This window comes from Contarinia nasturtii, unplaced genomic scaffold (assembly GCF_009176525.2).
Source record: "Contarinia nasturtii isolate CC-2019 unplaced genomic scaffold, AAFC_CNas_1.1 Cnas_scaffold_187, whole genome shotgun sequence".
NCBI lineage: Eukaryota > Metazoa > Arthropoda > Insecta > Diptera > Cecidomyiidae > Contarinia > Contarinia nasturtii.
Genome location: NW_022197544.1, coordinates 3,626,572 through 3,641,764, shown reverse-complemented (window position 1 = coordinate 3,641,764; position 15,193 = coordinate 3,626,572). Strand labels below are relative to the sequence as shown.

The window sequence follows — 15,193 nt, the reverse complement described above, 5'->3', positions numbered from 1 at the left end:
CAACAAGAACATCGAAATGGCATCGACACCGGGGAGATAGAGAGAGAGAAAGAAAGGGAGCGCGCAAAGAAATATCAAGGAATAAAACACCGCAGGGATACGAACACAGAGAGGAAAAGGTGTGAGAAAGTAAAAAGGAGCCGGGGCAATGGAGAAAAATGGGAATATATCAATGAAAGTGAACTATAAATGCTACACGATTTGCAATGTTTTGCGGTGGCAAATAGACCTTGTCGACAGAAATGGATCGTTTCGAAAGCAATTTTGGGTTGCAGACTGAAGCAACAACAACAACACCATCACCACCACCGTCAGAAGCAACAAAAAAATGAACACCATCGTATGTTATTGCTCCTACTGCTGCTGTTGTTGTTCGTTTTCCATCATGTCATTTTTTTCTGGCTTGGCTTCTCGTGTGTGCGTCATATTATTTCGGTGCAGGTAAGTGCGACATGGAAATCTATATCCACACAGTTTCGATATTATCGATGGTGTTGTCGTGGCACTTGCCGACAGAAGATTGAATTGATTTCATGGCCAAACTGAAATATCCATTGAAAATGAATATAAAATAAGCATTTATTTGGTTTCAACGGCACCTGTACGTACGTACTCTCGAAAAGATGAGAAAGAAGTTGGAAAAAAATGAACATGCTTTTGGCATATATTACCGATTCAAATCGAACGTCTTCCTGTATGTTATTATTACCTCATATTACGCGTCATATTTCGCCTATGCAGCTATCTAGAAGATGAAGAAAAAAAAGTTATCATGTCATAATTATGATTTAAGTGTATTCACTGCCATAACGGAACGGCACTGAATTGATCGAAAAGTCATCATATGTATATATAAAAAGTATATTGACTTCCTCGGTAATATCATTTCGGCATTCATGTTTATCTTATGGTATTCATCGTTTTATGTATTTGTGGAGCGGAATTGGAGCGGAGTGGACCGAAGTGATGGCAAACGTAAGGCATTCAACATCTTCGGCTATACGCTGCTTTTTTCACAGCTCTCTTTTCCCGTAGAGAAGATGCTGGAAGTAAAAGCTAATTTTACAACACCTTTAGAAAGACTTCAAAGTGAAACCACATTATACGATTAAAGCCTAAATGGTTTTTTTCTATCTTTCACATCACACGAATGGTGTTGAAATCGTCAGAACAGTGAGAGAACCATGAAAACTTTAGAGGGGTTGAGGAGCGTGCACGAAACAGCAAGAGAACAAAAGGAAAAAACGGAAACATTTTACATTAATTTCTTAGAGAAATGATAGAGACGATTTTTATTCATTTTCATAGTGAAAGTTTTCGTGCCTTCAAGTACATCATTATTATTTTCCTCTCGCTTTTCTTCTCTCTTTCACATAAATACACTTTTTCGTCACTTCCTTGGCCCGAAGTAACAATTTAAAGGCCGAAGCAATGAGTGAGCGTACGACAAGAACAACGATGATGGCGACGTCAACGGTATTTTGTCCGAGTGAAAAGAGCGTAAATGCAAACTTTTTGCCTAATTAAATACATATAAGTTGGCTTTGAAAAGTAATCGAGCATCGAGTAACGAACAACGATGCAAAATTACAAGCATGCGGTCAGCATTTCGTAAGCACAAAAGCATAATGCGCCCATCTTCGCTCTCTCTCTCTCTCTCTCTCTTGCTTTCTCTTTCTTGTTCGTGCTTCCTCATTCCTGTATACGCACGCCAAACAACTTCCGTTTAAATCATTTACTCTCTCGTCAGTGGAAATGTTGAAAATTTCGTAACACATAATCTAAAAAGTTGTTGCCTCCCATTTGAAAGTGGAAATGCTACAACAAATAATAAGTTTAATTTACCGCTATAAAATATGCATACATATTATCTGACAAACTGTGAGTGAGAGAGATTCAGGCCGAATAAAAGTGACGAAGTGTATGTTTGATGTGCTTGGCTCTTGCATTCTTCATTTTATACTCAGTTTCAATGATTTCCCATAGAATTGTGTGTATTTTAAAAGCAACATTCGTTTCGTTTATTCCATAGTACGATTTCAAAGTGTAGCAAGTTCATATGTTTGTCATTCATATTTGGTGAATTTAGAGAAGAGCAAGAGTATATATATCATGCGATAAAGCTTTTTGAAATGATGCATCGTAGACGAGTGATAACAAAGCGACATGTGGGGGGGAGCCGACGAGATATGAAATGACGTAGTTTTCAATGAGGAAAAGATCCTGTATATGAGCTGTCTTAATTTTCATTCATTTTTGTCGTATCGTGTTGATTTGTCATCAACACCATGTTCAGATGGTTGGCAATCAAGCCGACCCACTCAGTTAGGAGGTTATAGAAGTTTTACCATGAAAATACCCATCCGATAACATTTTTGTCTGTTGTCAAAATAAAGATCACATTTATTTAATATGCAGACACTAATTAAGATGAAAGGCGTATGACGGATATGTTAAATGAATGTAATGTGCATGATGATGATGGTGCTACCTTAAGGTAACGATGATATATTTTTCTACAGCCAAGAGAAATGACGTTGAAATAATATATACATCATCAAGAAAATGTCAAAGTTATTCAATTTAAGGCCTTTTTTTCCTTGTCGTCTCTGCAATGCTTCATTTCTAAATTATTCATTTTCGTTTTCATCGGAACATAAAATATTCACACTCGTCGACAGTACGGTATTCAATTTTAGTATGTGGCACGGAATTTTTTTAGTTGTTGTCGGCTGCGATAGCGATGATGCGCGCAATTTTTGTAAAGAGAAATGCCAAATTAGCGATATAGATTAGACCAAATCATAGAGTTGTTGTGTTTGTGTGTGTGTGTTTTTTTTTGTGCTGGTTCAAAAGAGTTTTTGATCAAAAATTGAACCGAGTGAACCCAAAATGAATGCGAACTAGGAAAGAGGCGATGATTATGCCAACGGCGACTAACATAATTCAATCAACACATCTTTTATTCAGCCACCATTCATTTATGCCAAAGACAAGGATACGTAGAGAAGGATTATGTGCACAAAGGTTAAAAATCAACATTTTGTAAGTAGCCGAAAAACAAATCTAATGTGTTGTTTTTCCTTTTATTATCCATTGTAACGTCATTTCTCTTTTTTAATATTCCACATTAATCAACAAATGCCATATTATTACAACAACAAAAAAATCTCTCACGCACTCTGTTTATACCACTTTGTTTCACAACCAACAAAACCCCAATTACGAAAACGGTTAAATCCAGGTTAAATCTGTGTGGATTTTTGGCACTTCGTTAATACTGATTCAACCAAATTTCATTTGCAACACAAATACACACTGAATAAAATACATAGATACCATTCACATTCACTTTCACGGCATAAAATCAAATATTAAAATCAGATTATTTTAACAATTTAATTACAATTTTTATGCCGTATAATTTTTATTGTTGCATTTTTTTTCGTTTTCTCACTCCCGCTTTTTTCTCTTCTCCAGTCTCGGTCTGTCGAATAAAAATTTCTTTTCTGACAGTTAAAATGTTTGTTCGGTAGCGTAATGTGCACTTGATGTGGTTGCTGTTGAACACAAGTGTCCGCATCAACTGCATTGGCATTGAAAATTTGAAGTCAAGCTGTTTTATGAAGCGCACTTTGATTATTAGTCAAAGTTATTGTAATGCGTGCGGTACCATAGAATCTAATGGTTATGAATTTAAATTGTTCTAATTAATCTCTCTCAAAAATGTTCGCTTCAAGGCAAAACCAGTTTTGTTTGCTATGTTCTGCACTAAGAAATTAACCCATTGCAATTTATGTCAAAATACGAGGAAAAAAAACAACATCACTGCCCGGTTTCGACTGTGAAAGTTTTGTCATTGAGTCAGAAAGTCGTGTAGGTGAGAAAAAGAGAGATATAGACAGTGATTGATTGATAGATAGAGTAAGAAAGTAGAGAGGCAAGGGTACTAGTGCAATTAACATGAGAATTTGCCGACAGAAACGAGCACATAAAATAATTTTATGGTTGCAATCATGCTTTAAAATTGACGTGTTTTTTTATTGCACGGACAGATGTGGAGAGAAAATCAAGCGAACCAAATTACAGAAAATGAACGATTCAATGATTTTGTTCAGTCAAGTTCAATGGGTCGTTTCATGTACGTAATTTCTCTCTCTCTCTCTCTCTCTCTCTGTTGCTCTCTCATTAACTGTTTGTGTTGAATCATATCCAGAAAAAACATGCACATACACATCACACCTCATTTCGAGTATCAAGAGAGCTTCGAACAATGACTTTGTTGAAAAGAAAAATAAAATCGAGAGAGGGAATGTTGTAATGGTAAACAACGTGAAAATGAGCCTCATATTTCCATGTTGCATGATATCATCAACGTGGGCTTGTATACAATGGTGTTGGTATGCTTGTGTGCAACAATCACATACTGCAAATTTTACCCGATTTAAAAATACAAAGTGAACATCAAATCGACAATTCGATTTGTATCCATTATTATGTACACCTTAAATATTGGTGATGCGGTGGTGTGTCTTTCATATATTCTTGTTCGTGTTGTTTTTTTTATCGTGACACATTAAGTGACATATTAACCAACAATTTCCAATGACGACTTACAATACAAAGAGAAAATAAAAGTTGTTCCAAATAATACACACTTCATTCTTGGGGTATACGTTGCGATAAATGGTAGAATGTGGCTTTTTTTAGCTCTACGTGTTTATAGTTTGTTTCAATCATTCTACACACGTTTTATAGAGGAGACGTGTTGCGAATCTCTTATGAAGAAAATGCTCGAGTTTTTTACACGAACACACACACACTCGCTCTCTCACGCTATCTCTTTCACTCTATCTCTGTCTCTGATTTACACTCTTTAGAAAACCAAGAACGATGTGAAGTAGAGATAGATAGAGAAAGAAAAAAGCACAAGAAAAAAATTGCACAGAAGGAGGGAGAGGATGATGATATCTGGCATCAATGCACTATCAACATCGTCATCAACACGCTAACGAAAGTATCAAAGCGATTTCAGTCGTCAGCGTCATACAGAATTCGTATGAAAACGCTTGTCCTCAATTTTATAGATATAATCATTGGCCACAACCATTTACCATAAACAGCGAGAAAGACACATAAGGGCAACGGTCGTTGATGGTTATATGTTGACATCATCTTGCTGTGAAATTGTTACAAACAAGCTGAACAAAGTTTTGAAACAAAGATTCAGAGAAGAAAGAAAGTGTTTCGCAAACGAGCAATTTTCGCGTGAATGATGTTGTTTCTGTTTTCGTTTAAATTTGTGTGATTTAACTAATAATTGCTTTAATGTACGAATGATGGCGACACTATACAACCATCCAATTGCATTGGATATGCTATGCGGAGTATAGTCGATGTTTTAACCACAAGTATGATTCATTCCATTGAGCATAATTGAACGAAGATTTGAATATCTCAAACCTTCAAAATTACTCAAACTTTTTTTTCTACATATGTAAAATGAACAGGATTACATAAATCAGTCAAAATGATACCAGTTTACAAGCGGTGTTCACTACTAGCTTTATTTATCGAGAAAAAAAAAACATTTACTTGGTCATCTACTATATTTTTGGTAAGTAATTTATATATCATGTAACACTTGACTTAAACTTAAGGTATTAGTTGATGACGACCGTAAAGACTATAATCGAGTGTAAATTCTTTCAATTTTACTCCTACTTCGATAAATTTCTGTGCTGCATATAGTTGTGATTTTGACGGCCTGATTTTATCAAAGTTTCCAATGAATGCAATGCGAATGCCATTTAAACCATCACTTTTTGTGTCTTCGTCTAAAACATCCCATCCACGGCCCACATAAACGGAACCATCTCCACCAATTAGGAAATTGTATCCAATGTCATCCCATTGTCGTAACTCCATGTCCAATTTTTGAAGTCGATTTAACACGATCGATGCATGATGTCTGCAAAACAGAAAATATTCGTTTGGAAATTATGAGGAAAAGTTCATTCTATGGTATAAATACCTGTGTCGTACAGTTTTCAGTGGCCGTTTGTGTGATTATAATATGTGTTACGGACAAATCAAGTGGTGTCAACTCACGTCTAGGCGGTGCAGCTATCCAATCAGATCGAGAAATTACAGTTAACGGATTGCTTGGTGGCTCTGTGTTGTCAGAGTTAAGTATAAACCAAATAAAACTCCATTCATTGTAAAAATCAAAACCAAAATCACACTTATGAACATAAATTTTGTATCACATTTCTGTAAATAAGTCATGTCCTCGACATCTGAAACGAAACACAATTAAAATGGTGGAACAAAAGTTTCACAATAAATCGTAAACTTCATTATTATTATTTTTACTTGGTTCGCTTACTTCCTTCGACCCAATCATTTTATGAACGAATGATTTTTATTGGAGCGTTTGCACTTTTATTCAAACAAATTGATCAGCCTGCCATTTCATTGAAAGTACATGGAATCGATCACTTACCTTTTTGCTTTTTTCATTCCATATTTGATTAGATAACCCATTGTGAATTCCATTCATGATATATTATATCCTTTTGGACACATAAATAATGAGATCAAACACAGCATCTAAACTGACCACTTGAATTCAAAGCGTGGACAAGCTTACATCAATACAGATCAAATTGAGCGTGTATTGAAGTTTCCATTGAAGAAATCCAGATTCTTCATAACTTTCTATCATAGTTTCTGTTGTTGAATATTTGATGAGAAAAAAGGAGAATTTATTCTTTTACGAGAAAAAAAAATTTACTCCATATCTAACATTTCCAGACAGTTTTTATTCTTTTACCTTTATCTTTATTGTTTTTTTTTTTAATGTAAGTAAACAATTTTTTCAATTGAAATTCAAATTGAAAAACATTTACCAAGTCAAGCGTGCATTTTACACATTCATTCTGTGAAAATAAAATATAAAACGTATGCGATGTGTTGTGCGATGTGTCCCAATCAAATTTTATTTTATTTTTATTTGTCTCGCTTATCATGATTTCAAATCGAAATTGTGAATTTATCAAAATATTGATAAGAATATATGAACATAGACAGAATATTTGAATGAGCTAGAATAAATACCCAACTTGAAATAAAAATCAAAAAATTGGAACGCATCGTCTTTCATAAATGTACAATTGCCTTGAAAAAAAAATCAGTGATGGTTTTTTGCTGTCTGAGTAGCCCTAGATATTTGTAGCGCCTATACAGCATTGCAGTTCAGATACGATGGCCGCATATTTATTTTGAGTCGGGATTTTATTCTAACCACATCATTTAAGTGCATGATTTTGCTTCGATTCGCAACAAAGAGCAGCATACAACAAACACCAGCAACAGTACGTATTAGGTGTACTTGGTACGTATGTACGCACGGCACATCGTATACTTGTATAACAGAAACCGACTCTTGTAAGCATACATATATATATGAAATCAACTCGCTTCAATTTAGTAGACGTAGATAGTATGTAATTGGCATTTGTACATTTAACAGCACACAAAGTCATCTCTCTGTCAAATAACTGGAATATTTTCGATTCTTCTCAATTCGTTTTGAAAAAGAAACATTTTGTGTGCGTACCGTACAATATACTTTTGTCAAATACGCACATTTTGATTGAAAATCAACTAAATTGAGTGGAATAGATTGTTTTTTTAAGGCAAAATGTTTGAACTCATTCGTAGTGTAATACTTTGGACATTTTGTAGTGTCTACAGTATTGTGATCGTCCTTAGGCTATGTGTGTTATATATTACAAAGTTTTCATCGCAACCATGGAAACCAAAAGATCGTCCCAATGCACCGGCCGCTTTGACTGATCCCAAATATGGCGTTCATAAATTTGCCACAGTTAATGTAAGTCATTTTAATTCAAATCATTTGTAATTTACATTTACGATTAGCTTCGTAAAAAATTTGATTTTTTTTATTACTGTTTGCCTAAATTACACGTACAGGGAATTCGTTTACACTACGTTGAAAGCGGAGATCGAACCAAGCCGTTGATGGTTTTTGTACATGGTTTTCCAGAATTTTGGTATGCGATTGCAGTGTAGGAATTGCGTGTGTGATTAGTAATGAATTTAAAAATGTTTATCCATTTGATCAGGTACTGTTGGCGACATCAAATTGTTGAATTCTCCAAGGATTATTGGTTTGTTTTTTTGTTTTTATTTTCTATTCAATAAAATATCTGATATGGCAATAAAAATCGTTATTATTTACTTTATTTATTCGATCGTTTTAGGGTTGTAGCAATTGATATGCGAGGCTACAATCTCTCCGAACGGCCGAGTGATCAGCAAAATTACGAAATCCAATACATGGTTGATGATTTACGTGCATTAATCGAATATCTGAGTAAGTTCATTTTATTGAAAATCACGCAAATTGTGATGATATTTAACTTCGCAAAAAGCTATTTAAAGAACGAACATTGATCATATGAATTCAACAAAGTTCCGGCCATAAACTTTGTATTTTCTAACAATCATCAACATTGATCTAGCCCGTGTACAAAAAAAGTGACTGACTATTTTGGGACAAACTGACTGACTATTGACTGTAGAAACAAGCAACCTTAGTTAAATTTAGTTAACTTCAATCAATTAAAGTAAGCTATGGTTAACTGCAACAGCTAACTATAGTTGACAATAATCATAGTCACCCGATAGTCGAAACGTCCCAAAATAATCGCCTGACTGACTGAGTAACTATAGTCGATTGTTTTCCATACAAAATTTTAAAATTCATGAATATAGCTAACTATTGTCACTTACAGTCAATAGTAACTTAGTCACTTTTTTTCCACTCGGGAGGCCAGTTGAATCACAAATATAATCAAATTACTTTTCCACCAGAAATTATAGTTTATTTTCTTCCCTAAATGCGTAAGCAATTATTCACGAATTGTATGAACAAATTTATTTTAGACCAATCGAATTTCATTTAGAATTTATTTTAAAATTTATGATTAAATAAATGCGTATTAGAGCGTAACACAAATATAATAATGAATGAAAAAAAATTGATCTAGGGAATCTCCCAAACACTAATCAGTTACTAAAAATTGATCTGACATTTAATTGTGTCAATTCATGGATCCAATATTGGAAATTTTCCAAGTGAAACCAAAATTAAAGCAAATCATCGTCATTTATTAGAAATAAAAACCGGAAGTCATTAAGCTCGATATGGTGTATTGTAATAATACGAAAATGTTTTATAATTTTTAATGAATAATTTCCATTGTTTCAGATCGAAAGAAGTTCATTTTAGTTGCTCATGACTGGGGCGCGTTAGTTGGCTGGGAGTTTGTTGCGTAAGACTTTTTAAACACATTTTTTTTGTCTTATGTTGTGCTGAGAATAAAAGTGAGATTGGACGAAACCAAGTTTTAAGACTTATTTCTGATAAGAGATAGCTGACAAGTGTTGTCAAAAACGTTGAAGACCCCATCAAAACGTTGAAAGACACTGCTCAATTATCTGCCAATCAAGAAGTTAATAAAGACATTGTTTCCCCCTTTTATTCTCGACCACTCGAAGTAGATAAATTATGATTTTCTGCATTTCTTCAAGTCAAAACAAGCAAATGATATACAAGTACGTGATGATGGGTGCCCCGTCTTCTCAAGTTTTCAAGAAATTGTTCAATTCATCGTTGGATCAATTTAAAAAATCATGGTATGTTAAATCAAATGGCATACCTTAACGCGCTCGAATAATGTTTTGACTGCTCTTATATAGGTACATATTACTCTTTCAAATGCCAATTTTGCCCGAGCTAATGTTGTCATCCGATGACTTTGCTGGATTTGCGGCTGTATTTAATGAATTTTTCAATGCCGATGATTTGGAGGCTTACAAATACACCTTCTCCAAACCGGGTAAGTAATTGTGTGTACAAAAACAAAGCACATACTTACGCATTTTCCGCATAGAAACCAGCAGACACCTGACATCACAAAATATTAATTTTGATTTCTCGAATTTAAATTAAATAATTTTATTAAACAAGATTTTATTATGATGTATTTCTAGGCACATTATCGGCTGGCATAAATTACTATCGTGCAAACTTTGGTGGCGCGTCAAAAGTACAAAAATCGGATGAATTAGACGGTACAGATGGAATGTTCGTATTGGGTGAATATGAACGATATATTTCAATGGATGCAATTGCGTTAACAGCCAAAAGGTATCCGAAAATTCGTGTCGAAATCGTGAAAGATGCCAATCATTTTCTGCAGCAACATCAATCGCACGCCGTAAACGAATTGTTAAGAGAATTTCTCGGTTCACCCGCTGATTGTTCAGTTGAAGCACTCATATAATCGTCCAGTTTTTGACTGAAATATAAACAACACATGGACAACACAGCAAAGAAAAAGACTCGGGATTTGATTCAAGAAAAAAATGTTATTTATTTTCGTTACTTTTCTTTTTTTTTGTTTGTTTTGGGCATTCTTTTTTTTTTTTGTTTTTATCTCTTTCTTTTTTAAACTCTTTTTTTTTGCCAATCACTACAATGGACATGCACGCTATAGGTGTGCTGTTCATCCATTTGAATAAGTTAGAATTTGTCATTTATTGTTTCTGCTCTAGATGAATACTACGGATGCACCAGGCCATTCATTTTTTTCATCATCATATTCCTCTTCTTCTTTCAATTCGAAAATGAATGACGCCGATTTGCATACAACTCTTGTTTTCTTTTACACATATTCAAAACAAAAAGACAAACATTATGCAAACAAAGCATGTTGTATTGTGTTGTTGTGATATTGACTGTAACACATTTCAATTATTGATCAAATTGACACACGTCGAAATTAAGTAAACATATTATGAAGAAAATTATCGAGAGAACATAGAAATCAATGTAATTTTCCTTACTCTATTAAGGTCTTAAGGCATTCGTTTATATCGTTTTCATTTTGACGACTCCAACTATTTTTTTTTAAACATTCGCAAGAAAATATCAAATTATAAATCGTGTCAGTTCTTATTCCATCGCTTAGTTGATATTGCAATATTTAGCACGGCAATCATTTTAAATGAGAGAGGCAAATTGACAGAAAAAGAGGGAAAAAATTGTTTGGCTCGGTTTAATTATTCATAAAAGTATTAATGTGTCACATAGTGTAATAAATGCTGTTTCTAAATATTCTCATTTTTGTGTTGCTTCATTTTCTTTTATTTAAAATCAAATTGAAGAGAGAAAAATAATGCAAATCAATTTTGAAATACAATCTAAGTTAATAAATATTGTATTGTGCATTTTAGATATTTTCTTTTATTATATGTTTCTCAAATTAAAACGATTCACCTTTTTTCCCCCATTTCTTCAATCATTTTTCTTTTTAAATTATTAAAAGATTGTTCTTCTTCTCTAAATCTCGATTGAAACAATACATAAATAGAAAGCTGTGTGTGTGTGACACATCGAATTATTTAATATGTATCTTGTTCGTTTAAATGTTTGTTGTGTGCATGAAAAATGAATATACATAAATTTGTGTTTGAATTTGATTGATCTTTAAAATTGCTGAATTAAAATCGGACAACGAGGAATAGCACAAATTGATAATTGTATATTGTTGTTGGTTTTTTTTTTTAATCAGTAAAACGTGTATTTTAAATGAATTCTACTACTACTACTTCGATCTCTCACTCTATTTAAAAATATTTGTTTAAAATGATCAATTGATTTTTTATTACATTCGTTCGTTTCTCTGTTATTTTGTTATTATTCATTATCAAGTTTTTGCAAACTGTCTGTACCGTGTTAAGAATTTGACTTTTGTTTAAAATTCGATCGTTATTTTTAATTAATTTTTTTCCCATCGATTATTGATGCTGAAGATTTACTCACTGTTATAGCTTAAATTTCGTATTTTATTTTTTACTTTTTGATTAGGTGTGAATGAGTTCATGATTTTTTTTTTAATTCTTGTTGCTTCATCATAAATTATCAATATGATTTTGTTGTTTTAATTGGATGTCATCTAATAAATATTCCCTGAAAAAAATTTCTCATATTTTCACAACAGCTGCTCGATAGCAAAATGTTTGCATTTTGTAAAATAAAGCTATACTTTCGGAGACTCATCAGGTGTGTGTGTGTGAAATTAGGAGGAGGAGGAGGATCGTACGAAAAATGCGATGTATTTTATCAGTATTCTCTTTTTGGCTACTGTCAAAATGACTGAATTGGCTTTTCATTCAACAATTTGTTACTCACGATATGGGCGAGTTGAAAAAGAAATCGAAGAAAAATCAGTTTATATGATTTCTTTTATTTTAAATGATTGCCTATAATAAACCATCGCTCGAAAGGATTAGATTCTGGATTAATATTTTTTTTTCCTGATGAGTTAAATGTGTAATTCACAATGTACATTCATTTTTATTATTCTTGTTAATCTCACGTTTAAGATCAATTTGAACTTAATTCTATTCAAAATCAAATGAAAAGGAAACCAAAATTGTAACAATTATGCTACGATTGCCATTGCGATTGCCAAAAAAGTTAGATTTTTTATATGTTGAATAAAAAACCACACACACATTTTTTCAGTTTAAAAAAAAAAATTCAGTTTCGGTCACATATTTTTTGTGTTCTTTTCTTCCCTTCTAACGTTTCGTTTTGGCAGAGAAAAGTTGAGAATGAAGGCAAGGAACGATGATGATGTGAATTTTGTGAGAGAGGTGGTGACTTCGGGGGAAAAAAATTGTTTGAAGAAATGTGCCTGCATACAAACATCTATCTAGTTACAGCGAATAAGAGAAAGAGAAAAATCTCACTGATTATCATTAATATGTGTGTTTTTTTTTAGTACGTTTTAATTATTTTGTTTTCATCTAAATATAATTATGAAAATATGCATTCACTCTATCTCAGATATATTTTAGATTTTGTTGTTGTTTATTATTTGATTCTTGATTTCGTTTCTCGTCTCTCGCTTCTTCGATCTTCTCTAAAATGTGCTATTATTGTTGGTGGTGATTGTGAATGTGGTGGTGGTGGTGGTTGGTGGTCGAAACGTCGAGTCAGTATCGTAAATGCTTCTCGTTATACTCTCTTCATTTTTGTTTTATTTCTTGCTAATTTTTGAAACGCATTCAAGTGGTCACCTGATGCGACATTGTTTTTTTTTTCACATCTTCTTTTCGCATCGTATAAATTTAATATAAAAATATAGTGACTTTTAATTATTTTTTTTTTCTATAATAAATGTTCCAATACCAATTCATAGTTTGCCCGCTGTCACTCGTTATCATATCGCATCGAACCGTTTGAAATATACAATATCTGTTTACATAATCGCAACGAAACGAACGATTATTTTGATTGTTTAGAATCGAATTAATAGCCGCTATTATTTGTGAAAAATGAAGAAACGGTGATATTATTGTGACACGTTTCTATGAACGACCAACACTATTCAGGCAATTGCATTCGATTGTTTTTACTTTATCAATATTGAATTTTTCGGTGATATTAGTTTCACATTTGATTCGAATTTATTTGGTTAAACATTTTCGTGGTGATGAGCAATGACAGCACGCCAAGAAACGATCATGTATCATCAATGATTTCAATCAATCATAATATTCATCAATACCCAGCGTTAAACCTAAGATCACCACGACTAATATGAGCTGAGAAATGAATGGAGGCTTTGATGCAGATGACCGACGACATCCAAACAACAACGCTATCATTTTGCACTGGTGCATAGATTTACGAATCGACACTCACCAATTTTATCAGCAAAAGAAAATGGAAGCGTTGAAGATGGAACATTACTATATACAATATCAATTCAACAATTTGCATTCGACATGCCAAAGATTTTGAATCTCGGGAATGATGGTATTTGTGTTTTCTCTTGTAACGACGATAGTCTGACGATATCATTGTGTATTTTTGCACCAGAACTGAATTCAGAGGAATCATCGGTAACGATAGAATCAAAAAGTTGTACGAAAATTATTACATTTATGCTAGAAATTGAGACGGGTATTCGTATATATATATTTATATGTATGGTATGTAAGCACAATGAAACCGATAACGAAGTATGTTTGTTTATATCATTTTTCGTTTGTAAATGTCAGGAAAATATCACAATTAGCGGTTCGGGCGAAATATGGAATCGAGAAACACAAAGTTGAAACTTATTGTTATTCCTATCCATCGTCCAAGAGACGTTAAAATTATATGTGCTGATGTAGCATTGCTACATTGAACATATCAGTGTGAAGGTGATGAGGCCAGAAATGAAAATTCACCCAAAATGAAATTCCAATCAATTCAAATTGGCAGTTGGGAAAAGTAGTTATCACGAGGAAATGCAATCGATGGCACCAACCTAGACACCAACAAATGGTTGATGATGGGAAAATTCATATCAGAGTCCCATTGAAGAGTTCTACATCAACTGAAAAGTGTTTAGTATCGAGATATAGTCGCATCCAAGCGTATTATGTACATACATTGGTTTTATATGGTTTGGAACGAATAATCCGCAACTACCGAGACAAAATCATGGCAATGCTGCAGATGACGACCGCGACTACGTTTATTGTACCCATAGGTGAGTAGAGGTTTTTAAAAATAGTTTCCATCTCGAATGGATGCAAATAGTGGTCATTTCTTTTTTTTTGTTCATATATTCTTACTGTTACCACGCCAAAATTTTACGCTATGACAACCATAAAAATGATTAAAATTACAATCAAATGCTGCCCCCAAATGCTACCGTGAACATTCCTGGCAATGGATGTATTAACGTTAACAATTGTTTCTTAGTTTTCTATAAAAATACAGTGACTTTGTAATTTTGATAAATAAAAACCGCAATTTGGTGTGAAAGGCCTACGGATATTGGTGTCATTTCTCTAAAACCACGAGATAAAATGAAATGAGAAATAAATATAAAATTCTTTAGAAACCTATGTGTTTTGTTAGTTATATTTCATTTCATCATCATTTTCTTCTTCCGCTAGTATGTGAGTGTGTATGTGTATTTTTAAAATTTTCAAAAAAACAGACGAACAACCAAATAAAAAAAGTAATGGCAAAATATAAGGATTCAAAGAGAGAAAGAGATAAAGATAAATGATTAAGAGTGCAAAATTATCA

General features: G+C 33.2%; 1 protein-coding gene and 1 pseudogene across 1 annotated transcript; one reads left to right on the top strand and one right to left on the bottom strand.

Annotated features, from left to right (window-relative positions):
• Window positions 1-5,655: 5,655 nt before the first annotated feature.
• LOC116336774 lies at window positions 5,656-6,546 on the bottom strand (annotated as a pseudogene).
• Window positions 6,547-7,506: 960 nt separating this feature from the next.
• Window positions 7,507-11,215, top strand: LOC116336660 (epoxide hydrolase 4-like). The gene is made up of 8 exons (XM_031760656.1): window positions 7,507-7,897; window positions 7,999-8,078; window positions 8,151-8,195; window positions 8,289-8,401; window positions 9,299-9,362; window positions 9,622-9,726; window positions 9,790-9,929; window positions 10,084-11,215. Exons 1-8 carry the CDS (start codon window positions 7,706-7,708, stop codon window positions 10,374-10,376), a joined length of 1,032 nt encoding a protein of 343 aa, XP_031616516.1. The 5' UTR covers window positions 7,507-7,705; the 3' UTR covers window positions 10,377-11,215.
• Window positions 11,216-15,193: the final 3,978 nt, after the last annotated feature.